Below are 21,238 nucleotides of genomic sequence, written 5' to 3'. Positions count from 1 at the left end.
ATTTTTTGAGATTTCCATTACGACAATGAGTCCATAAGGAATTGGGTTATCAGACTTGCAAACAAGTGCACGTCGGATAGTAAGTAATTGCTATTGTCCGTTTCACGCTATATAAACCGGGATAAACTCCGGCTCCGTGGGTCGAATGGCTCTGAAGGACTACTTCTTCCACTTAGTTTGAGATGATCACCTAAATCAAAGCTGAAATCCAATTTTAAGCATTCAATTTACTCTGATACAAAACTGTTTTATGACAACGAGTTACAAACAATTTTTCTTCTCCAATCCCTGTGTGGAAGTTAATAGACTCGAATTATGACTGAGTAGAACTTGTAGAATTAATAGAGGAGTAGAAACGATGCATATCAGATCACTGCAACTATGCTTTTCATGCAAATGATATCAACATCGGTATAATTGTAGTTGTCTTTTCGTTGGCTCAGAATTTTAAAAAAAATTAAATTAAGAAGATGAATAAATTTAAAAATTCAAAATTGCATGGTGGGTGAATAGAAATGAGGCAGTCGCAACAAACACTTAAATAAAAATTAAATAAAAATAAAATTCCCTTTATTCATCTCCAAGGGGAAATTTGTCTTTAGGGTCTATCAAAAAGGAAGACTGGAATAACCCAGGCGTAATCCGCAGTGCAGCACCGCAAAGTGAGCTATGGCGAGGTGACTTGATCAAGGCCACAAACACACAACAGGGTACAACAAGGTACATATATATATGTACCATTCACGTTCAATCTCTCTCCCTCCTACCACTATTTAACATAAGATGCCACCAGAGTTTGAGAACTATTCCACTGTTGAACACTTTTAACCTGGACAAGTCAAAACAATCTTATTCGACTCGACCCACTAAGTGATTGAGCGAACTAGACCATCTACCTCAATTCAAACCAATTGTTGTGGTTTCACTTCTTGGAAACAAAAATATCTAGTGGCACTGATTTAAAAATCTATTTGTACTACTCACATCAAATTGATAATAATAATAATAATAATAATAATAATAATAAAAATAATAATAATAATAATAATAATAATAATAATAATAATAATAATAATAAAATTCACTTATATAGAGCTTTACAACAACAAAACACACGGTGAGTCAAGAAGGAGTCAAATATTTTAACAAGGTATTTAGTTCAAGACCAAAAAATAGTTACTGAAACTCAATCTAGGTGTCTGTCAGCATTTGGTGTGCACACATACCCTTAATATATGATTCTTTCATCTCTTTGTATTTATTAAACGAGTTATTTTTATCATGCCCAATAACGCGAGCTTACAAGTATGTGTTATTATTGCATGATGACAATACAACGACTTTAATAAATACAGAGAAATGAAAGAATACGTTTATTCCACCCCTCCACGTAAGATTATTAGATATGTTGTAACCAAATGGTATGGTATTAGTACTTCAATTCACGATAATTTGTATCTTTCTCCTTTTGCTTGAATGATAATTTGACCCAAAACTAAAAACGTTGGATTTGTATTCATGCGCACCAAAAGATTATTTATAATTACCAATCAGCTGTCTTCTACACCTAATTTCACACCTATGCTAAAATATTCTGCAATCCTTGAATAAATTTTTCATTCAACGCATTCAAAGCATTATTCCACGATTACGTATTTACTAAGAAATGATAGGGTTTTCCAATGGGACGGTGGAATAATCAATCTTTTGCACACCTAAAATCGTGATCACAAACCAATATAGACATGCACGTTAACAAACAAACACATTAGATACATATTTACACATGTTGGATATTCACAAAAAATAAACAGCTGTCCATACCTGTCTGTAATTTGGCCGCTCTTTGCCTCCGAGTATTTCTCCAGTTGCAAAGCGGGTTGAGTGATGAAGCTCACAGCCAGGAGGAAGAAATTAGTCCATAACTGTTTAGAAGGAAGAAAAAAAAAATTTTTTTGAGCTTTTATATAGGGCAATATCCACTAAATGTGCTCAAAGCGCTTTACCAGGGGTCCCTGACCAACAGCAACATATAACATGTAAGATGGGACATGACGCCTGTTAGATGATATTAAAATTTTTCCGACAGAGGCAACGCTGTTAACGGCCAGGCACTCATTTTACACCTGAGTATGGTGAGAGAATGCCCTGTTATATCCTGACCAGTTGTACATGAGAGAGGCAAAAAAGGAAGACCAAGGTCAACCTGGAGGAGAGACCTTCTGGTAGAGCTGGAGAGGTCTGGGCAGATGCGCTGGCAGGAGATGGAAAGCCTGGCCAACGACGGAAGAGGGTAGAAAATTCTCATCGTTGGTCCATACCCACTGTGGGATGAGGACTGGTCAACGATAGAAGAGGATGGAAAAGTTTTATCGTTGGTCCATACCCACTGTGGGATGAGGACTGGCCAAGAACAGAAGAGGATGGAAACGTTTTACCAGTGGTCCAGACCCACTGTGGGATGAGGACTGGCCAACGATAGAAGAGGATGGAAAAGTTTTATCGTTGGTCCATACCCACTGTGGGATGAGGACTGGCCAAGAACAGAAGAGGATGGAAACGTTTTACCAGTGGTCCAGACCCACTGTGGGATGAGGACTTAAGAAGAAACTAGACATGGGTTCCACTGTAATTTGTACGACCATCAGAATATCTCGTGTTTGAGTCTTTCAATTCATCAAGCTCCCACAGCAGCATGGCTCAGTGGTACACTTTTCGCTTCGTACCCGGAAGGTACTGAGTTCGATCACCTGCCAATGCGCAAGCCACCTCGTCCTAGCTCAATTTCCAGCGCTGCAATGCGGCTGACACCTGGGTTATTCCAGTCTTCCCCTGGAATAGACCCTAGAGACAAATTTTCCTATGGAATGAATAAAGGGAATTTAAAAAAAAATAAAAACTGTATCAAGGTGATGCCTTTCTTGGGGATTTGTTCACCATATGTGTGGCTGGCTGAGAAAACCTGGAAAGATGCACAAATTTCATAAATTGACTTATATATGCAGTGGTGTAGATCACATCTTTCTGATCATTTACCACTTTAAATTTTCTTTCTATGTCTATTAGAACCCAAGTTATGATTTTTTTTTTTCTGAATAATATTTGTTGCTATGGGAAACACTTTATCTTTGATTTTGGCTCTATCTCGAATCGAAACTTTCCGCATCTTCCCAGGTTTTCTCAGCCAGACTCACATATCATGCTGGTCTTACTTGGATATGTATTACCATCAGGATAAGGTTAATATTTTTTACCTCTCTATCAAACTCGGCACCCTGCAAGAAGTTGTCGGTCAAATCGGCTGCTATATATTGGATGGAGGTCAGCATTATACTGTGGATGAATGGATGGAGTGTTAGGTGGATAGGGAAAGATGGATGAATGGATTGATGGGTGTATGGATGGATGGATGGATGGATGAACGGATGGATGGATGGGGAAAGATGAAATGGATGGATGGATGGATGGATGGATGGATGGTAGACGATTAGATGGATTGTTAGGTGGATGGGGTAAGATGAGTGGATGGATGGATGGATGGATGGATGGATGGATGGATGAATTGATGGATGGATTGATGGATGGATGGATGGATGAATTGATGGATGAATGGATGGATGAATTGATGGATGGATGGATGAATGGATGGGTGGATGGACAATAGACGAGTAGATGTATTATTGGGTGGATGGGAAAAGATGGATGAATGGATGGATGGATGAATTTATAGATGGATGGATGGTAGATAAGTAGGTGGATTGTTAGGTGGATGGGGAAAGATGGATGAATGGATTGATGGATGGATGATGGATGGATGAATGTATTGATGGATGGATGGATGGCTGGTAGACGAGTAGATGGACTGTTAGGTGGATGGGGAAAGATGAATGGATGGACGGATGAATTGATGGATGGATTGATGGATGAATTGATGAATTGATGGATGGATGGATGGATGAATTGATGGATGAATGGATGAATTAATGAATTGCTGGATGGATGGATGAATGGATGGGTGGATGGACGATAGACGAGTAGATGTATTATTGGGTGGATGGGAAAAGATGGATGAATGGATGGATGGATAGATGAATTTGTAGATGGATGGATGGATGGATGGATGATGGATGGATGAGTAGGTGGATCATTAGGTGGATGGAGAAAGATGGAATGGATGGATGATAAATTGATGGATGGATGGATAGATGGGTGGATGGTTATGAGAAGGTAAGGATTATAGATGGTTGGATGGATGGATAGATGGATGGATTGGTATACAGATGGATGGATGGATTGATAGATGAACGGATGGATGGATAGAAGAATGGATGGACAGATGGGTGAACAGATGAACAAAAGGATAGACAAATGGTTAGAGGGGAGGGCAATAGGTTGGTGATGTGGTGTTGAGAGAGAGAGAGATGATGAGATGGAGAGGATGAGATGGAGAGAGAGAAAGAGATGGAGGAAGATAGGGGAATGGATGGTGATAAGGTGGGTGGGTGGTGGGGAGAGAGGTGAAAGGAGAGGAGGTAGAGAAGAGAGGATGATGAGGAGGAGAAGGAAAGAGAGAGGGGGGGTGGAGAGGAAAGGGAGAGGAGGAGAGATATGAGTGAGGAGAGAGAGGGGTGGGAGAAGAGACAAAAGGAGAAGAGAGAGAGACAGAGGGGCAAGAGGAGAGAAAGAGAGGAGAGAGAGAGAGGGTGAGAGAGAGAGAGAGAGAGAGAGAGAGAAAGAGAGAGAGAGAGAAAGAGAGAGAGAGAGAGAGAAGAGACAGACAGACAGAGAGAGGGTGATCACTATTTATCTACTACCAACAGTGATATATAATAATGAAAAAAGACCAACTTGTTAGTGATCATACGCATGGCAGTCCAATCAGTCGGAAAGATGTCCTTATTGACCAGTTCCTTAAAAACCAGAAGAACTCGATTCAAAAATTCCTGAAACGAAAATTAAAAAAAAAAGGACTGATTATGATTCAGTGGCCAAGGGGTCAAATTGAATTGATATAGAATTGTTTCTGTAATCACTTGCGGCAATTTAAACTTTTACAAGATAATCTAGGCTTCACACGAACATTACGAGAACTGGAATTGATTTGCTTGTCTTTTTTTTACTATCAATTAAAACTTTTTAAAATGTTAAAAACAGCTTTAATAGAGTGCTATATCCGCGAAATATGCTCAAAGCCTTTTACAAGGAGTTTCAATCCAACAGCTACACTGCACTGAAGACTTCACACCCCTGTAATTTCTTTTTCAACAGAGTTACAAAAGCTGTTACTTGCCAAGTACTCATTTGACTAGCTCAATATATAACATTGCAAAATAAACACAAGCTGTCTTCAATTCAAAGTCATACATTTTATATTCATTTTCAGGTACACAAGAGTTCCCAAGTATCGTCACCCAATACACACACTTGCCAACCAACTTCAATCCTTTAAAAAGGTTTATCATATTTTCCCCAAGATATGGGTTGATTTTCTCACCCCCCCCCCCCCCCCCCCCCCCCAAAAAAATAAGCACCTATCCAAATTTCAAACCTTATATTCACCGAATTTATGGAGGCTTATTGAAAAAAAAAAATTTTTTTTAAATTAAGCTTTTATACAGTGCAACATCCACTAAACACGCTCAAGAAAGTGTTTTGCAAGGGGTCCCTAGCCAACAGCAACATTTAAGATATAGGACGGGACATGATGCCTGTTAGGAGATACTACAATTTTTTCCGACAGAGACAATGCTGTTAACGGCCAGGCATTCATTTTACACCTGAGTACGGTGAGAGAATGTGAGCAAAGAGTCTTTTCCAAGGATTCAACTATGCGCCGAGCCCTGGTTTCCGATCTAAAAGTGAGTGTCATACCACTAGACCACTTAGCCGCACGTTGAGCTGTTGGAGAGAAGAAACACCATGTAATACATGTAAATCATGAGTATACCATGCCCACCACCATTTTAAATATTTTTTCTTCATTTATGAGTGATACAATATAACAACACTGTCCATCACTCATTTGTCTTTAGAGTTTCATTCATCGCGTTTTGTTGACAAAGGGGAACACCAAAACGTGCACATGAACTGTCTTTGTTAATTAAATTAAAGCTTCCATCCTATTTGACTATTGTTATTTTATGTCTTTGAGCTTCAAGCAGCTACATTAACATGACACACTGTCCATCTCACAAATTGCATAGATTTTTACACAGCATACAATGGAGACATAATATGTGAGGCTGGCTGAGAAAACCCGGGAGGATGCGGCAAGCTTTGATTCGAGTTATGAGCCAAAACCGAAGATAAAGTGTTTCCCATAGCAACAAAAAATCGTAACTTGGGTTCTAATACACGTAGAAAGAAAATTTAAAGTGGTAAATGATCAGAAAGATGTGTTCTATACCACTGCATACATAACTCAATTTATGAAATTTGCGTATCTTTCCGGGTTTTCTCAGCCCGCCACACAATTGCTAGATTTTTACAAGGCATAAAATGGAGACATAATTGATTGTGGTTGTCAAGGTTTGGCACTGTACAGTAGTAAAAGATAACATTTTCAAAAAACTAGAGCATAGCACAATATCCACTACACTAGCTCAAAGTGCTTTACAAGCAACCAACAGCAACACTTAACATAAAGGACGAGACATGACGTCTGTTAGGAAATATTACAATTTTTCTTTCAGAAAGAGACAATGCTGTTAACGACTGGGTACTCATTTTACACCTGAGTACATTGAGAGAATGTGAGTAAAGAGCCTTTATCCAGGGACTCAAGGACTATGCTCTGCTCAGAGACAATCAGACAACCATTTCAGAAGATGCATTCATTTGCAGCTTTATTGAAGCTGTTTATGCATGAGAATGTCAGAAAACATTTCGTGCTATGTATAGTGACAGACAATGTCTCGCAGCGTAGTTTAATCAATTTCCTTTTTAAATCACTCAACCCTAACACTGACTATATCTGTAGTTGACCCGGGTTCCTTTTACCCCATGCCTATTTATTACATTTTTCTGAGACAAGTTATAGGAGTAATATCAAAGCTAAAGATTTTAATTTTTACATGTTAATGGTAATTGAATAAAACTATCTATGCACATGCTCATTTTTTAAATACATTTTTACCCAGTTTTAAAAAGTATCAAAAATCTCTAGGATTGAGTGAGTTAAAGGTTTAATTCCAAATGAACACATTTCAAAACGAACTACAAACTTTATTATTGAATAATGATCATCCAGTTATTTTTAAGCGACACACAAGTGGGGGAGGGGCGATCATTTTTATGAGGAAATCGGTCGCACATGTAGATGTGTGTATTTTCTTCTTTTTTATCAAAATTTTTTTTTTTAATTGTTTAAAAAAATTTCTTTTGTAAGCAGAGGGGGGGGGGAGTAGAAGAAAGGCATGTGGGCATCAAGAATGGGCGCAACAGTGAAGCACAGATGGCAGCGACAACAGGAAAACATGTGTGTGAAAGAGAAGTTGACTGCAGAACACTGACTGACATCCCAAACTGCCTGGACTTATTCATTACATCAGTGATCTACAGACTTGTATTTTTTTCCTGTTCTTCTTACACAAAAAAGTAGAAAATGAATAAATTATACGAGACAATATTTTTTTTCTTTCAGATAAATAATTTGATGATTAGATGTCCATTATTTCATTTAGTTTTGAATTTCAGGTAATCTTTGTTTAAGTATATAATTTCATAAATACCCCATTGCATACACTATATATATGTGTGTGTCAGAGCATGACATAATCAGTCGGAAGGTGAACATTTTGGATTTGCATTTTTTTTCATTTTCTGAACGAATATGCTCCTCAGAGCATTTTAATCTTTATTTGAAGTAAATCGGGTGATTTTTCATGGTTATGGTCAGATAGGTATCCAGCAACTTTTCTCAAATTTCATACTTTTTCACTTTGACTAGCCGTAAAAAATATTTAGAAGTAAACTTAAGCTTTGATATTTCCCGAAGATGTACAATAAGGGTTGATTTAATAATTTATGAAAAGAACTCCTTTTGATAAAAATTGACCTTCTAACTAAACTTGGCAATATCTCAGTTCAAACCTTTTCACCATCCGACTGATTATGTCATTCACTGTAACATATACACATGCATAAAGAATTGACAAAGAGCATTCAGAAGAAAAAAATTGCAACAAATTTAAAAAAAAAAAAAAAGACATTGCATTTTTTTCTTTCTTCATCAAACAAAAAATGTCCTAAGAATAAAAAAGAAAAATTAATAAATTATTATAAAAAAAAAAGAAATTTAAAATCAAGCATGCAGACTCGGGTAAAAGTTTTAAAAAAATGAAGGTGACATCAAACATGATGACCAAACAGACATGCAAAAACCCTTCTATATCAAAACAGGAATAAGCCACTACACATTTTGAAAGCAAAACAAAGAGAAAGTGTAACAAGAATATAACTAGATTGTAGAAAAGGTGGATGGGAAGCCATCGTGTATCAAATCAATAGGGAGCATCACCTTCGAAGGGGACGAAGAAGTATGGGGTATGACGACCCTACTTCTCATCTGGTTCTGGAAGATTTGGCACAAACTTTAATTTATCAAGCACAAACTTGTACACAAATCATCATCATCATCATCATCATCATCATCATCATCATCATCATCATCATCATCATCATCATTATCATCATCATCATCATCATCATCATCATCATCATAATCATAATAATAATAATAATAATAATAATAATAATAATAATAATAATAATAATAATAATAATAATAATAACAAAAAAAAACATATTGAATTAATTTTCTGCCAAAGAATTGGATAAAATACGGCCCCCCAAAAAAGGGACAGATTTTAAAATAAAAAGTTTGGGGAAAAAAATAAAATGATGTCGGGATAGAGAACTATTCCTTCAAGGCCTGAGTGGTCCTAATTAATGAATACACAAGTACACAGGTGTAAAATATTTATAATTAAAGTTCACTTTAAAGACAACATTGGTCATTTTAGACAATGAAAAAAATAAATGAGCAACTAATTCAAAGTAACCAATTGACTGCTGTACTCTTGAAAGACACGTATTTAAAAATTTGGCCAGAAAACTCGTCCTTCAAATATCGATCGATTTAAATGACCCTCATCTTGACAAATACTCTCAAACCTGGAACTTTGCAAAGTCTTCCATAAAATCCCAGGTTTGATAGTTTTCTGTCAAGACGAGGGTCATTTAAATCGATTGATATTTGAAGGACGAGTTTTCTGGCCAAATTTTTAAATACGTGTCTTTCCAGAGTATGGCAGTTAACTGGATAATAACAGAAAAAACAAAATCGAACACATCAAAACTAGCTGAATATTGTACAACACACAAAAGGGAATGACCATTTAGCATGCTCTGAAAAGGGTGGATAAATAATGGGGGTCCCTGTTGGGACCTGTTGGCTCAATTTGTAGAGCACTCAGTTAATACACAAAAGGACCGAGATCAATCCCAAGTGAAGTTGAGATTTTTTTTCTAACCCCCTGTCATCCCAACAGTGATTGGGTAGCTGGATCTGTTAGATCTGGTGGAATTACTTTGGACTAGACTAGCATCCTATCCAAAGGGTAGCAAGCCATTGCTACTTTTCTTTTAACACAATAGAAACCGGGATAAACTCTGGCTCCATGGGCCTTATGGCTCTGAAGGACTATTATGTTTATTGGTCAAATCAGACATTAAAAAAAAAAAAAAAAAAAAAAAAATAATAATAATAATAATAATAATAATAATAATAATAATATAATAATAATAATAATAATAATAATAATAATAATAATAATAATAATAATAATAATAATAATAACAACTACAATAATAAACTCAAACACGTCAAAACTAGCTGAATAACGTACTACACACAAAAGGGAATGACCGTTTAGACAAACCTGCCTACTTGGAAATTTTAAAATTCGCAATTTTTAGGAGATAAAAATTGTAGTTGCTACAGTTAAGTTTAAAAATAAATTAGATACCTTCATAAGGATTAAATAACACTTCAAAATCCTTAAAATTATGTAGTCTGGCATCAACTTTCATTTTCAATAAGTTTTAATGACGTAGAGATGCTCATGTTGTTCTGAAATTGGAGTCCAAATTTCGTAATTCTACGATTTTTATGTAACAGTAAGCAGGTCTGCGTTTAGCATGCTCTGATAAGGGTGGACAAATACCAATGAGACAATACTGAAAATAATAATATCCATCTGTATTTACAAGGACAAAAAAAACAAACTCAAATCATCCATATCCTCAGGCTAGTGTGCCGTCCATTAGTGTTTGGCTACTTTCTCCCTGAATTATCTGACCTATTCTTATAATGTTCACATTTTTCCGACTTCTGACTGAAGTAACAGTCACTTTGTCTTTTCATTAAACTTCTCGTCTTTATCTTCCATTTGTCGTTAGCATTACTTTCCTTTTAGTTAAGTAAGATCGAAAAACATTCCCACATCTTACACTAGAATCTACACACAAAATAAACAAATTGATAATAAATGTTTGTTCAAGTAAAGACTCAAGTCGTGGTCAAAAGGGAGAGAATCATAAAGCGATTACTCCTTTTCTTCTTTCCTCACCTTTAATGGATTTGGTTTGGGATAGTCATTCATCAATTTTTGATAGTGGTTCACATCCATGAGACGAAGCATTTCTGTCAGACATGAGGTCAATAAACTCTGAAAGCAATAATAAATAAATAATTAATTAAAAAATAAAACATCAGATAAATAAATAAATGAATGAATAAATAAATAGGTAAATAAATATATAAATAGATTTTTTAAAAATAAATAAATAAATAGATTTTTTAAAAATAATTAAATAAATAAATAAATATATAAAGAAATAAAACAACAGAATAATAAATAAATGAATGAATGAATGAATAAATAAACAAATAAATAAATAAATAAATAAATAAATAAATAAATAAATAAATAAAGTAAAAAAAACAACATAAAACAAAAACCTCAGGAAAATAACTAAACCCAGTGGTTTGTACCCCGATGTCCTTAGACTGTTCCTTGGTCATATTCCACAAAAGCCTGACTGTCACGTCAAACATTCCCTGGACAATCTTGGTTATCTCCTCCTGAACATCTGAAGTCTGGAATAAATGAAGAATGCATCATGAATGGCCATACTGTTTCACTAAGAAAGAGTACGGGCATTGATATTTTTACAAGCCCTTTCTCATTCTGTGTCTGCTCTTTTATACATTTTCTTTTTTTTTTTTTATTTTGATTTATTCATAAATTTTAATTTTCTACTAACTTAACAAGGAGAAAAAAAAAAAGAAAATGCTGACCTAGTTACTTTACTCTTTCAGCGCCATTGTCTGCACTGTGAGGCCAGAGAAGAATCTGTTCTAATGGCCAATGGCCAGATAGTGCAGCCGGTCTTGAATGGCAAAAATATTAACGTAATCCAATCCTACTTTCTACAAAAAGTACTATAAATTGAACCAAAGGTATCATTTCTTTCATCAGAACATTCAATTGGCCCTAGGGGGGTATTTTAATTGAGAATGTGCGCCGAATTCGAATTTCGCTTTGTCTTAGCTTGTCATTCTCATGCTGCATCAATCAGGTGTCAGCCATTTTGTGACGGAAATGCGAATATAGCCTCAGCGCTGAAAGAGTTAATTTTAAAAATGATAAATAACACATCCCAAGTATATTCCTGCCGTCTATCTGGTTTTAAACTGATGTGTCTATGTCTTTATTGTATTTTTTGTTATGTGTTGAAGAAGGGTTTTGATATTTTGCTCTTTTTTGTTTGGTTATTGGTTTATTATTTTTTACAGTCCCCCGATTCTCACGGTCTTGTATCACTTCTTTTCTTCTCTTTACCTGTTTGAGGGTGAAGATGCAACTGAGTAAATCGGCAAAGGTGTTTGATGACAGGGAGAGATGTCGTTGCTGGATGAAACACCGCTTGAGATGGGCCACAATGAGAGGAAGCAACATGTTTCTGGATGCTGTTGGGTTAAGTGATGGAGATAAAATAAAACAATTAAAATATTCACTTTTAAGCATTCACATCTTTTGCACACATTTCTTCAGTTTCAAAATGCTGAACAGAGAGGCCCGAATGAGAGAAAGCAACATAGTTCTGGTTGCTGTTGTATTAAAATCTAGAGGTGCCTAAATGAGTCAATAAAATGTAAAGGAAAATAAATGGAGTAAAAATGACCCTAAACTGGATAGGATGCTAGTCTATCACAAAGTACTTTCTGCCAGATCTAACAAACCCAGCTACCCAATCACTGCTGGGTGGACAGCAGTCCTATCCGAAAGCTAAAAAGCGATTATTGTCCGTGTGTTGTGCTATAGAAACTAGGATAAACTCCAACTCCATAAGCTATTAACGGCTCGGAAGGACTACTTTTTAAAAATATGTTTGTTTTGTTGGGGTTTTTTTAACTTACTCGGATCAGTAAGCAAAGGAGAATTGATGGTGTCTTTAATCAGCTGTGTTTTTCCCTTTAACACTTGGCTACTGGCTTCTTTGTTTATCTTGCTGATCAGGAATTGAATGAGGCCAGCTATTTCCTCAGGAGTCATAATTTGAAGGAGGGGCGTGAAGCATTTGTGAATGTTGGTCAACAGTTGAATCTAGTCGAGAAATAATAATAATAATGATGAGGATGATGATGATGATGATGATGATGATAATAATGATGATGATGAATAATAGATAATAATGATGATAATGAATAATAATAATAATAATAATAATAATATATATGATGATGATGATGAATGATGATGAATGAATGATGATGAATAATGAATAATGATAATAATAATAATAATAATAATAATAATAATAATAATAATAATAATAATAATAATATAATAATAATAATAATAATAATAATAATAATAATAATAATAATAATAATAATAATATAATAATAAATAATAATAATAATAATAATAATAATAATAATAATAATAATAATAATAATATAATAATATGAAAATAATAATAATATAATAATAATGATGATGAAAATAATAATAATAATAATAATAATAATAATAATAATAATAATAATAATAATAATAATAATAATAATAGTAATAATAATAATAATAATAATAATAATAATAATATAATAATAATAATAATAATAATAATAATAATAATATACGATAATAATAACAATAATAATAACAATGATTATAACAATAACAATAACGATAATAATAATAATAATAATAATAATAATAATAATAATAATAATAATAATAATAATAATAATAATAATAATAATAATAATTACATTGGCTCTCATTAGCACCTTTCCTTACTGATGTAAGATATTATGATATAAAAAGGAAAGAATAATAAACTTTTTTAATAGTGATCAATATGCCAGGACAGAATAATTTTTTTAAAATGCAACATCCTATAGCGACCATAAACAAAAATAATTTGATGACAATTCAGTAATATCTAACATACTGATAAATTCACATGTGAAAGAGAGTCAATAGTTCTGCTAGAGCAGTGTCAAATGAAATTGGGTTTTTAAATTATTATTATTATTATTATTATTATTATTATTATTATTATTATTATTATTATTATTATTATTATTATTATTATTATTATTATTATTATTATTATTATCTCTTTTTTTTATAATGCATTTTCTTTTCAAATCGTAAGCCCCCTGGAGTCTTATGGCAAAGGAGTATATTATGCGCTGTATATGTGGTCTTGTGGTATGACACTCGCTTTGGGATCGGAAAGTCCTGGGTTCAAGCCTCACTCAGCGCATAGACGAGTCCTTGAAAAAGGACCTTTACTCACATTCTCTCACCGTACTCAGGTGTAAAATGAGTGTCTGGCCGTCAAAGCATTGTCTCTGTCGAAAAAAAAAATATAACATTGCCTAACAGGCGTCAAGTCTCGTTCTACATGTTATGTGTTGCTGTTGGCCAGGGACATTTTGTAAAGCGCTTTGAGCATGTTTAATGGATATTGCGCTATAAAAATGGCCAAGTTTATAGATGATCATATTACCCTTTTTATAATTCTTGATAAGCCACTGATTAGACTAAAAATATTTGATAACTTTATCATGCAGTCTACATATTCAAACGTCATGTAAATAAACCCTTCCCCCCCCCCCCCCCCCCCCCCCCCCCCCCCTTCCACCTCCTCTCTGGCTTATCTCATTTTTTGCTAGTGGGATTGTGCGAATCTTCACTGGAAAGAACTACATAACAGGCTGCTGTCTAAAATAAATTAATGCTACTCATTATGTTAAAGTTACGATGTGTGAACACTAAGTAAGTTCACTAACAAATTCAGTACGAAACTGTGAATAATAAATAAACATGGGAGGTAAGCTCTTAGGAGAGAGAACAAACATATTATAATAAAGTCGTAATAAACAGATTGAATATGTTTCTCTACTTATTCCATGATAAAGTAGAGGGGTCGTGTTGTCACAATTAATGAAAATGCTGCTACTCGAAGGAAAAAATAATGATCAGTGTCGAATTGTAAGCTTCAATTTATTCGACGAAGACAGATACTGTGGACATTTCGGGTTTCCCCTTTATCAATAAAACACGATTCATTTGAAGCTTACAATTCAACACTTATCGTTATTTTTTTGTCAATACGAATAAAGGTAAGGGTTTGAAATAGATATAATAAGAAAATGATTTAGGATATGTAAAGGGGAGTAATTTGCATAAAGGGAAAAGGCAGTAACATGGGGGGCTTCTTACAATTAATCCTTTTGTTTTTTGGGGGTTTTTTTTAATGAATTTATCATAGGAAGGCTAAAATAGATTTTTTTAAAGTCATACAACAGTTGTTTGTTTTCAAATGCTTAAAAGTGCTTGCAATATTATTTTAATTCATGTCAGTGCCAGTGAAAAGGACTGTTAGAGGACAGACAGAACTGTATGAGAGATCCAGAATTTTAACACCGAATGAAAAAGTAAGACGAAAAAGTGAGAAAAAGTTAGCAGTTTTGACAACAATGTTACAGGAAGCTATGCCAAAATAAAAAATTAAAAAAGAGTCATCCTATCTGATATGCAGTGGCTATTTTTACAGTTCCTTAAAGATGGTTCTCGGGGCTATTTTCACAGTCATTATCTCGTCAAACCTTTACGTTTAGGTCACCAAGTATTATTATAGGTACATCATGCTTTGTAGTCTCTTGTACTGTTTGATTTAGCTTTCATAAAAGCTTTATTTCTCGTTCATCCTCACTCTTGTCCTCTTGTGGAACAGAACAAACAATTAACTGTCAATTTTAGCATATTTTGAGTTGAATCTTGCCTTCAGCAATCGTTCAGCAATCGTTCTCCCATTGGCTTCCATTCTAGTAAAGTCTTTCTTGCTTTTTAAAATATATATATATATATAATAGAAGAGAGACGCTGTTTAAATCTAAAAATAGCCCTGAGAACCATCTTTACGGGACTGCAAAAATAGCCACTGCGTATCTGAAAAACATAATAAAATGAATTTAATTCCCTTTATTCACCCCATAGGGGAAATTTGTCTCTAGGGTCTATTCCAAAGGAAGACTGGATGGAATAACCCAGGCATCAGCCGCAGTGCAGCGCCGCAAACTGGGCTAGGATGAGATGACTTGCTCAAGGCCACGCAGCACAGCAGGTATTCAACCTCGGTGTTTTACAGGTACAAAAGCAAAGACCATGCCACTGAGCCACGCTATTCCATTCATCTGCTTCCCTCTCAATGATGGATCATTGTCAGGGCTGTGGCAAAACCTAATAAACTCATTCCATGGCAAAGGTGGAAAGCCTTAACGAAACGGGCAACAGGGGGGGGGGGGGGGGGGTAGAAGGCTTGCCAGAGATTGTTGTCTTGTGGTACGATACTCAAAGGGCAGAGAAGTCTTGGGGTCACACCTTCTACTCTCCTGGTTCCAATCTCATTAAAAGTGTGTAGGTAATCAGTCCTTCGGAGAACTAATAATGAATAGGTTACATATATATCTAATCAAAAGGTAGCATAAGTATTTCAGTAGCAGGATGTATAAGCAGATTCTTAAGATTACCGGATATAAAAGAGCGAGGGTGGATGATCATTATTGGCGACTAGCATATTATATTTAGACTAGAAACTATAATGCCACCACTCTGAAACCAGAAGATCAATTACTCAAGGCATGTATGTCCCAGTCCTCCAGAAGTGGTTTTACACTTCCAATTACATTGGAACCCGTTTTTTTGGGCATCACACTTTTTCTTCCCTATCAAATCTTCAATAAATGTCTCATTTGATATAACTCTTATTTTAAAACTTTGTTATTCTCTGTCATTCAGGGATTTCATAGATGCATTAATAAGATGTTAATATCACACTGCAACACAAACATACACGTTGTAAGTGGCAACACTTGTAATAATATATCACAAACATGTCAAGCCAAACAATACAGAATAAAAGACATAGGGTGTGTTAGATTAAACTGTTTCAATCATCTAAAAAAACAAAAAACAAAAAAACAAATAAAACCAATGTTGTTGGCTGAAGGAGGGTTTTAAGCCCGAAACATTCCTTATTAGTTTTTTTATTTTTTTTTTTTTTTGAAACTGTTATATTCGTTTTTGTTTAGTACTTTTTACAGTCCTCAGCTCCTAGCAATTTTGTGTATCACTATGACTTATAAATACGATGAGAATTATCAATACACTATCTATCAGAGAGGCCATTTTATTTATTCGGTACAATAGCATCTTTTCCTGTGTGGATAGAAGGATGAGTGTATTTTCAATTGAGCACAACCTAACTTTGGGGGTCCCTATACCTCAACTGGACTGGTTCTGGTAGGGTACTTGACTCACTAGCGAAAGGGATTTGTATTGTGGCATCCAATAGTGTTTAGTTGATTTCTCCCTAAATTATCTGGCCACTTCTTACATTATTTACTTTCCGGTTTCCTATTTCCAATTGGAGTAACAGTCACTTTCTCTTTGATTAAACTTCTAATCTTATCTTTCACTTGTCGTTGGCATTCCTCTCTTTTTAACAAAGTAAGATCGCAACATTCTCACATCTTACAGTATCCATACAACGTTCAGTCAAGGTTTTTTTTATCGTTTCTTTTTTGTTTTGTTCTTTGTTTAGTTTCTTTTTTTTTTTTTTTTTGTTTGTTTGTTTGTTGTTGTTTTTTGTTTTTTTTTTGTTTTTGTTTTTTTTTTGGGGGGGGGGGGGGGTGGTTCTTTCTTTCTTTTTTGTTTGTTTTGATTTGGCTTTTGGGAATATCTGAATCTGAATGTGGCAGCCATTTTTGGTGTTTAGACTAAAGAAACTTGATAATCTTCGCTTGAAAGTGTCCAAACCTGTTGTGTTCACACATGATACTGGAGGTGGAAGACATTCCAGTCTCTGATAGTGCGGGGTGCAAATGAATATTTGAATATGCCTTGAGTGAAGATTTGTCTTTTAAGGTTTTTGAGCAGGATTTTCTTTGAATGCGTGAATTTCGTTGTATGTCTAGTTGTTCTGGTAAGATGGCCGTCATTTTGTTTGTAATTTTGAACCTAAGAGTTAGTTTTTGTTCTCTTTCCACCTGTCTTGTAAGGTAATCCATCCAAGCTGTGTGATCATGTCTGTCATGCTGCTATGACCAGAATCAGAACAACTAGACTTATAAAAAAATACACACATTAAAAGAAAAACCCACTCAAAAACACAAAAACACCAATCTAAAAACTCAAACATCCTCATATATTTATTTGCACCTCGCACTATCAAAGACTGGAATGCTCTTCCCAAATCATGTGTGAACACAACAGATTTAGAAACATTCAAAAGAAGATTATAAAAATTCAGCCTAAATACCAACAGCAATGGCTGTCACATTCAACAACTCTCTCCCCCCTAGAATACAATTGAGTCGACTTCGAGTAACATTCAGATTCAGATATGGAGGTTGTAGTCAGTGAAGACAAATCTTGCAGCGCAGCGCTGGACAGATGCAATTGCTGTTATATCAGATTGTCTGTGTGAGGCCCAAACTGTACAGGAATAGTCTGAAAGATTGATCTTACGCATGTCATGCAGGCGGATTCTTTCAGGTTTGCAAGAGGAGGAGGAGAAAGAAGAGTATGGAAGATTTTTTTAATGGACAGCAAGAAAAATTTAGTTAAAAGTAGGTTGGCTGGATGGGCTGGACTCTCGAGTAAGAAAATCAAGGGAACATGAATAGTGATAAGGAATCATTTTTAACAACTTGTATAGCTTTATGCAGGGTCATTTGGGAGGAGGGGGGGGGGGGGGGGGGGGGAGTTGTTTGCTTGCTTATCAACCCCTTCTATTTGAAACACTCATATTCATTGAGTTGGACACAACTACGGGATTCAGTCAGTGACAGACAATCGTATTTCCCTTATAGATTAACCAAAACTATCTCTCTCTCTCTCTCTCTCTCTCTCTATATATATATATATATATATATATTATATATATATATATATATATATATATATATATATATATATTATATATATATATATATATTATATATATTATTAATAATAATATAATTATAAAAGTTCATTTGAATGAAGGTACATTGATATCTCATTGGGATACGCAAGCATTTAATGGAAAAATGACTTAGTAAAGAAGCGACAGAAAATTACGTTTTAAAACACTGAATCAAAAGTCAGCAGAAGACGACTACATTTTTTTCTAGCCCTATACCTACCTGGCTCTGTGTAGACAAATGACAGGAAAAACAAATCAGTTAACAATTTTTTAAAACATGAATGACATTTTTATAAAAAAAATTTAAAAAATCAAAAATATGATTGTCTTAAATCAAATTATCATTTAACGTAATCTTTAAAAAAATCAAATAGAAAAAATGTTACTTTTCCCATATGTTTGTTTCAATTCTTTTTTTTTTCTAAATTTCTTTTTTCATTTTTTAAAGTGCAAAAATGGCTCCTGTAACAGACGACATAAAATTGTTTTGTAGTTGTGGTTTGTTTTTTTTTTAAATATATATATAACAAAACTTGCAACATGAAGGAGAAAATAAAATAAACAAAAAAGTAGTCAAAGTTATTCAATTGGAACAACAAATTCATATCGTATAGTTTGTCTCACTAGATGTTTGCAGAGCTACACGCCTAATCAAACAGCTACAGCTAGCTTTCACTAAGAAAAGATATTATCATGCAACTAACCTACAACCTTTGCAATGCAATGTAGTTTTCTAAAAGTCAAGAATTTGAATAACATCAAGATTAAAGATCAAAAGGTAAGTCAAGTTTGTATTTCTAAAATCAAACATACAGTCAATATTTTGGAGTTTTTCTGTTTTATCCAGATTTTTCGGGGTTTTGTTTTTGTTTTTGTTTTCTAGAAATTTAGTCACACAAAATTGTTATTGGTGCATCCACCATACCACACATTCGTCTTAACCCATCAACAGAAAAGGCAACAAAAAGTTATTTTAATTTTAGCCAAGAAAGCAGAATTCTTTCCTTCAAAAGCTGCAAACCAGATATATATATACAATTTTGAAATGTCCAACTTTAAACCAAACTTTTTTTTTTTTTCAGGGGACAAAAAGATGGTGTAGATAGTGGTTGTCATTAGTCAGCCAGTGGTTCAAAACCCAGAAAGCACTCAGGATTAATATCAAAGAAATTAAGGAGTAGGTATTAGAGAAAGCCCTGGACAAGTGTGCATGAAAGGTGCCAGACAAAGAAAGAAAGAAAAATAACAGAAAAAAAAATCATCCCAAAAAATCAGTCTAGCCTTGTATTTTTCTTTCCTGCTTTGTCTGGCACCTTCCATACATACACTCTTGTCCAGGATTCAAATCAATAATTTTTCAAACTAAAGGCGAATGACCGGCCACCATGCCACCGGCTTGTCACACGCCATTTCAAGACACGGTGTGTGAAAATTGCGGTATTTCTACTCAGTTCAGTACTTTTATTCCATTCAATTTAGAGGAAGCAGAAATCTTGGATGCTGAACCCTGAAACCAAGCGATTACACAGAAATACACGTCACAACACAATATAACAATATTCTTCACATACGTTTATCTACCTCTGACATTTTCAAAAATTAAAACTATACATTCCAACGTACATGCCCAATCATTTAAGTCCAAAATATTGTTTCTTTTAAAAGCAGAAAAAGGGATACATGAATTCTGAAAACTGACAAGATTGTGAGACTTCATTTGTGAGGAAAACAGTTTACCTTATCCCTCGCAGCCTTCCATAACAATAGTGAATTAAAACAATATCATGTTGGTGATGGAACACACTTATACTACACTCATTTGTGACACAATTTTTTTTTTTTAATTTAAATAACCCATGAAATAAAAATCATATTCAAACAATAATAAAAATTTCTATAAATAGCTATCACGTGACAGCTACCCCTTTTGGAGGCTGAGTTGTCTGCTGTCATGTGATTAACTGGATTCATTTCCATCGTTTGGCATCAAACCATTAATTAATTTGACATCATATCTTGTAAACACAAACAAAACAATGTAATATGCTTTTTTATTTCTTTCATGAATGTTGCCATAAAATTTTATGAATTATTGGCAAAAGCCTCAGAGGAAGTCAACTTGAAACTTGTGCTTCATTTTCGAACTTAACTTCTATAGACCTGCCTACTTGGAATTACAAAAAATTCGTAGTTTTCAGGGGTAATAACGCAGTAGACATTAAAACTACCCTTAAAAATTACCAATTCGTGTTTAAATACATTAAATTATGCTTTAAAATCCTTTATATACTAGATCTGGCCAAAAAAAAAAGCAACTTTGTTTTCAAGAAGTTTATTGAATTAAAAATCTTTATATAATCGTCAATTAGGACCCAAAAATTCGTGGTTCTACGAAATTTTTGTAGTAGGTGCCATGTCTGCTTCTATTCTTATTTTACTTTAAAACGAGTATCCAGAAAGGTTGTGAGTTATTACAAGTATTGGACTAGGAAAATGTAAAGTTGAAAGTCTTCCTGAGCTATAACTAGCGATATGCTACCATGAAATGATTAAGTTTCATATTTTCATTACGATATTTTTGTCGTTGTTTTTAATTTTTTCAATGATCCCTGCACACAGCGCAGCTGGTTGGGAGCTACTAGCACAGTTGGGAGATGAAAAAAAGAGGGGATTTTCCATGGAC

General features: G+C 34.3%; 2 protein-coding genes across 13 annotated transcripts in view; one reads left to right on the top strand and one right to left on the bottom strand.

Annotated features, from left to right (window-relative positions):
• Positions 1 to 21,238, top strand: part of LOC144974752 (uncharacterized) — a 357,750-nt gene that overhangs the window by 201,804 nt on the left and 134,708 nt on the right. The gene's annotated exons all lie outside the window — the stretch shown is intronic.
• LOC144974745 (dedicator of cytokinesis protein 3-like) overlaps positions 1 to 21,238 on the bottom strand; it is a 147,461-nt gene that overhangs the window by 80,004 nt on the left and 46,219 nt on the right. For 4 of the 12 annotated variants that reach the window (XM_078917967.1, XM_078917961.1, XM_078917965.1 and 1 more), the window contains 8 exons: positions 12,485 to 12,671; positions 11,907 to 12,034; positions 11,057 to 11,161; positions 10,632 to 10,730; positions 8,519 to 8,572; positions 4,849 to 4,943; positions 3,255 to 3,333; positions 1,825 to 1,925 (listed from right to left, as the gene is read on the bottom strand). In XM_078917967.1, the coding sequence (XP_078774093.1) occupies positions 1,825 to 1,925; positions 3,255 to 3,333; positions 4,849 to 4,943; positions 8,519 to 8,572; positions 10,632 to 10,730; positions 11,057 to 11,161; positions 11,907 to 12,034; positions 12,485 to 12,671 (848 nt within the window). Of the gene's footprint in view, positions 1 to 1,824; positions 1,926 to 3,254; positions 3,334 to 4,848; positions 4,944 to 8,518; positions 8,573 to 10,631; positions 10,731 to 11,056; positions 11,162 to 11,906; positions 12,035 to 12,484; positions 12,672 to 20,292; positions 20,308 to 21,238 lie in introns of all 12 variants that reach the window. The other 8 variants (XM_078917958.1, XM_078917956.1, XM_078917964.1 and 5 more) reach the window with 3 other exon arrangements.

This window comes from Berghia stephanieae, chromosome 6 (genome assembly GCF_034508935.2).
Source record: "Berghia stephanieae isolate SIO BIC M18660-M18661 chromosome 6, UCSD_Bste_1.3, whole genome shotgun sequence".
Classification (NCBI taxonomy): Eukaryota; Metazoa; Mollusca; class Gastropoda; order Nudibranchia; family Aeolidiidae; genus Berghia; species Berghia stephanieae.
Note: the sequence above shows the minus strand (reverse complement) of the source record. Positions and strands in the feature narration are given on the sequence as shown.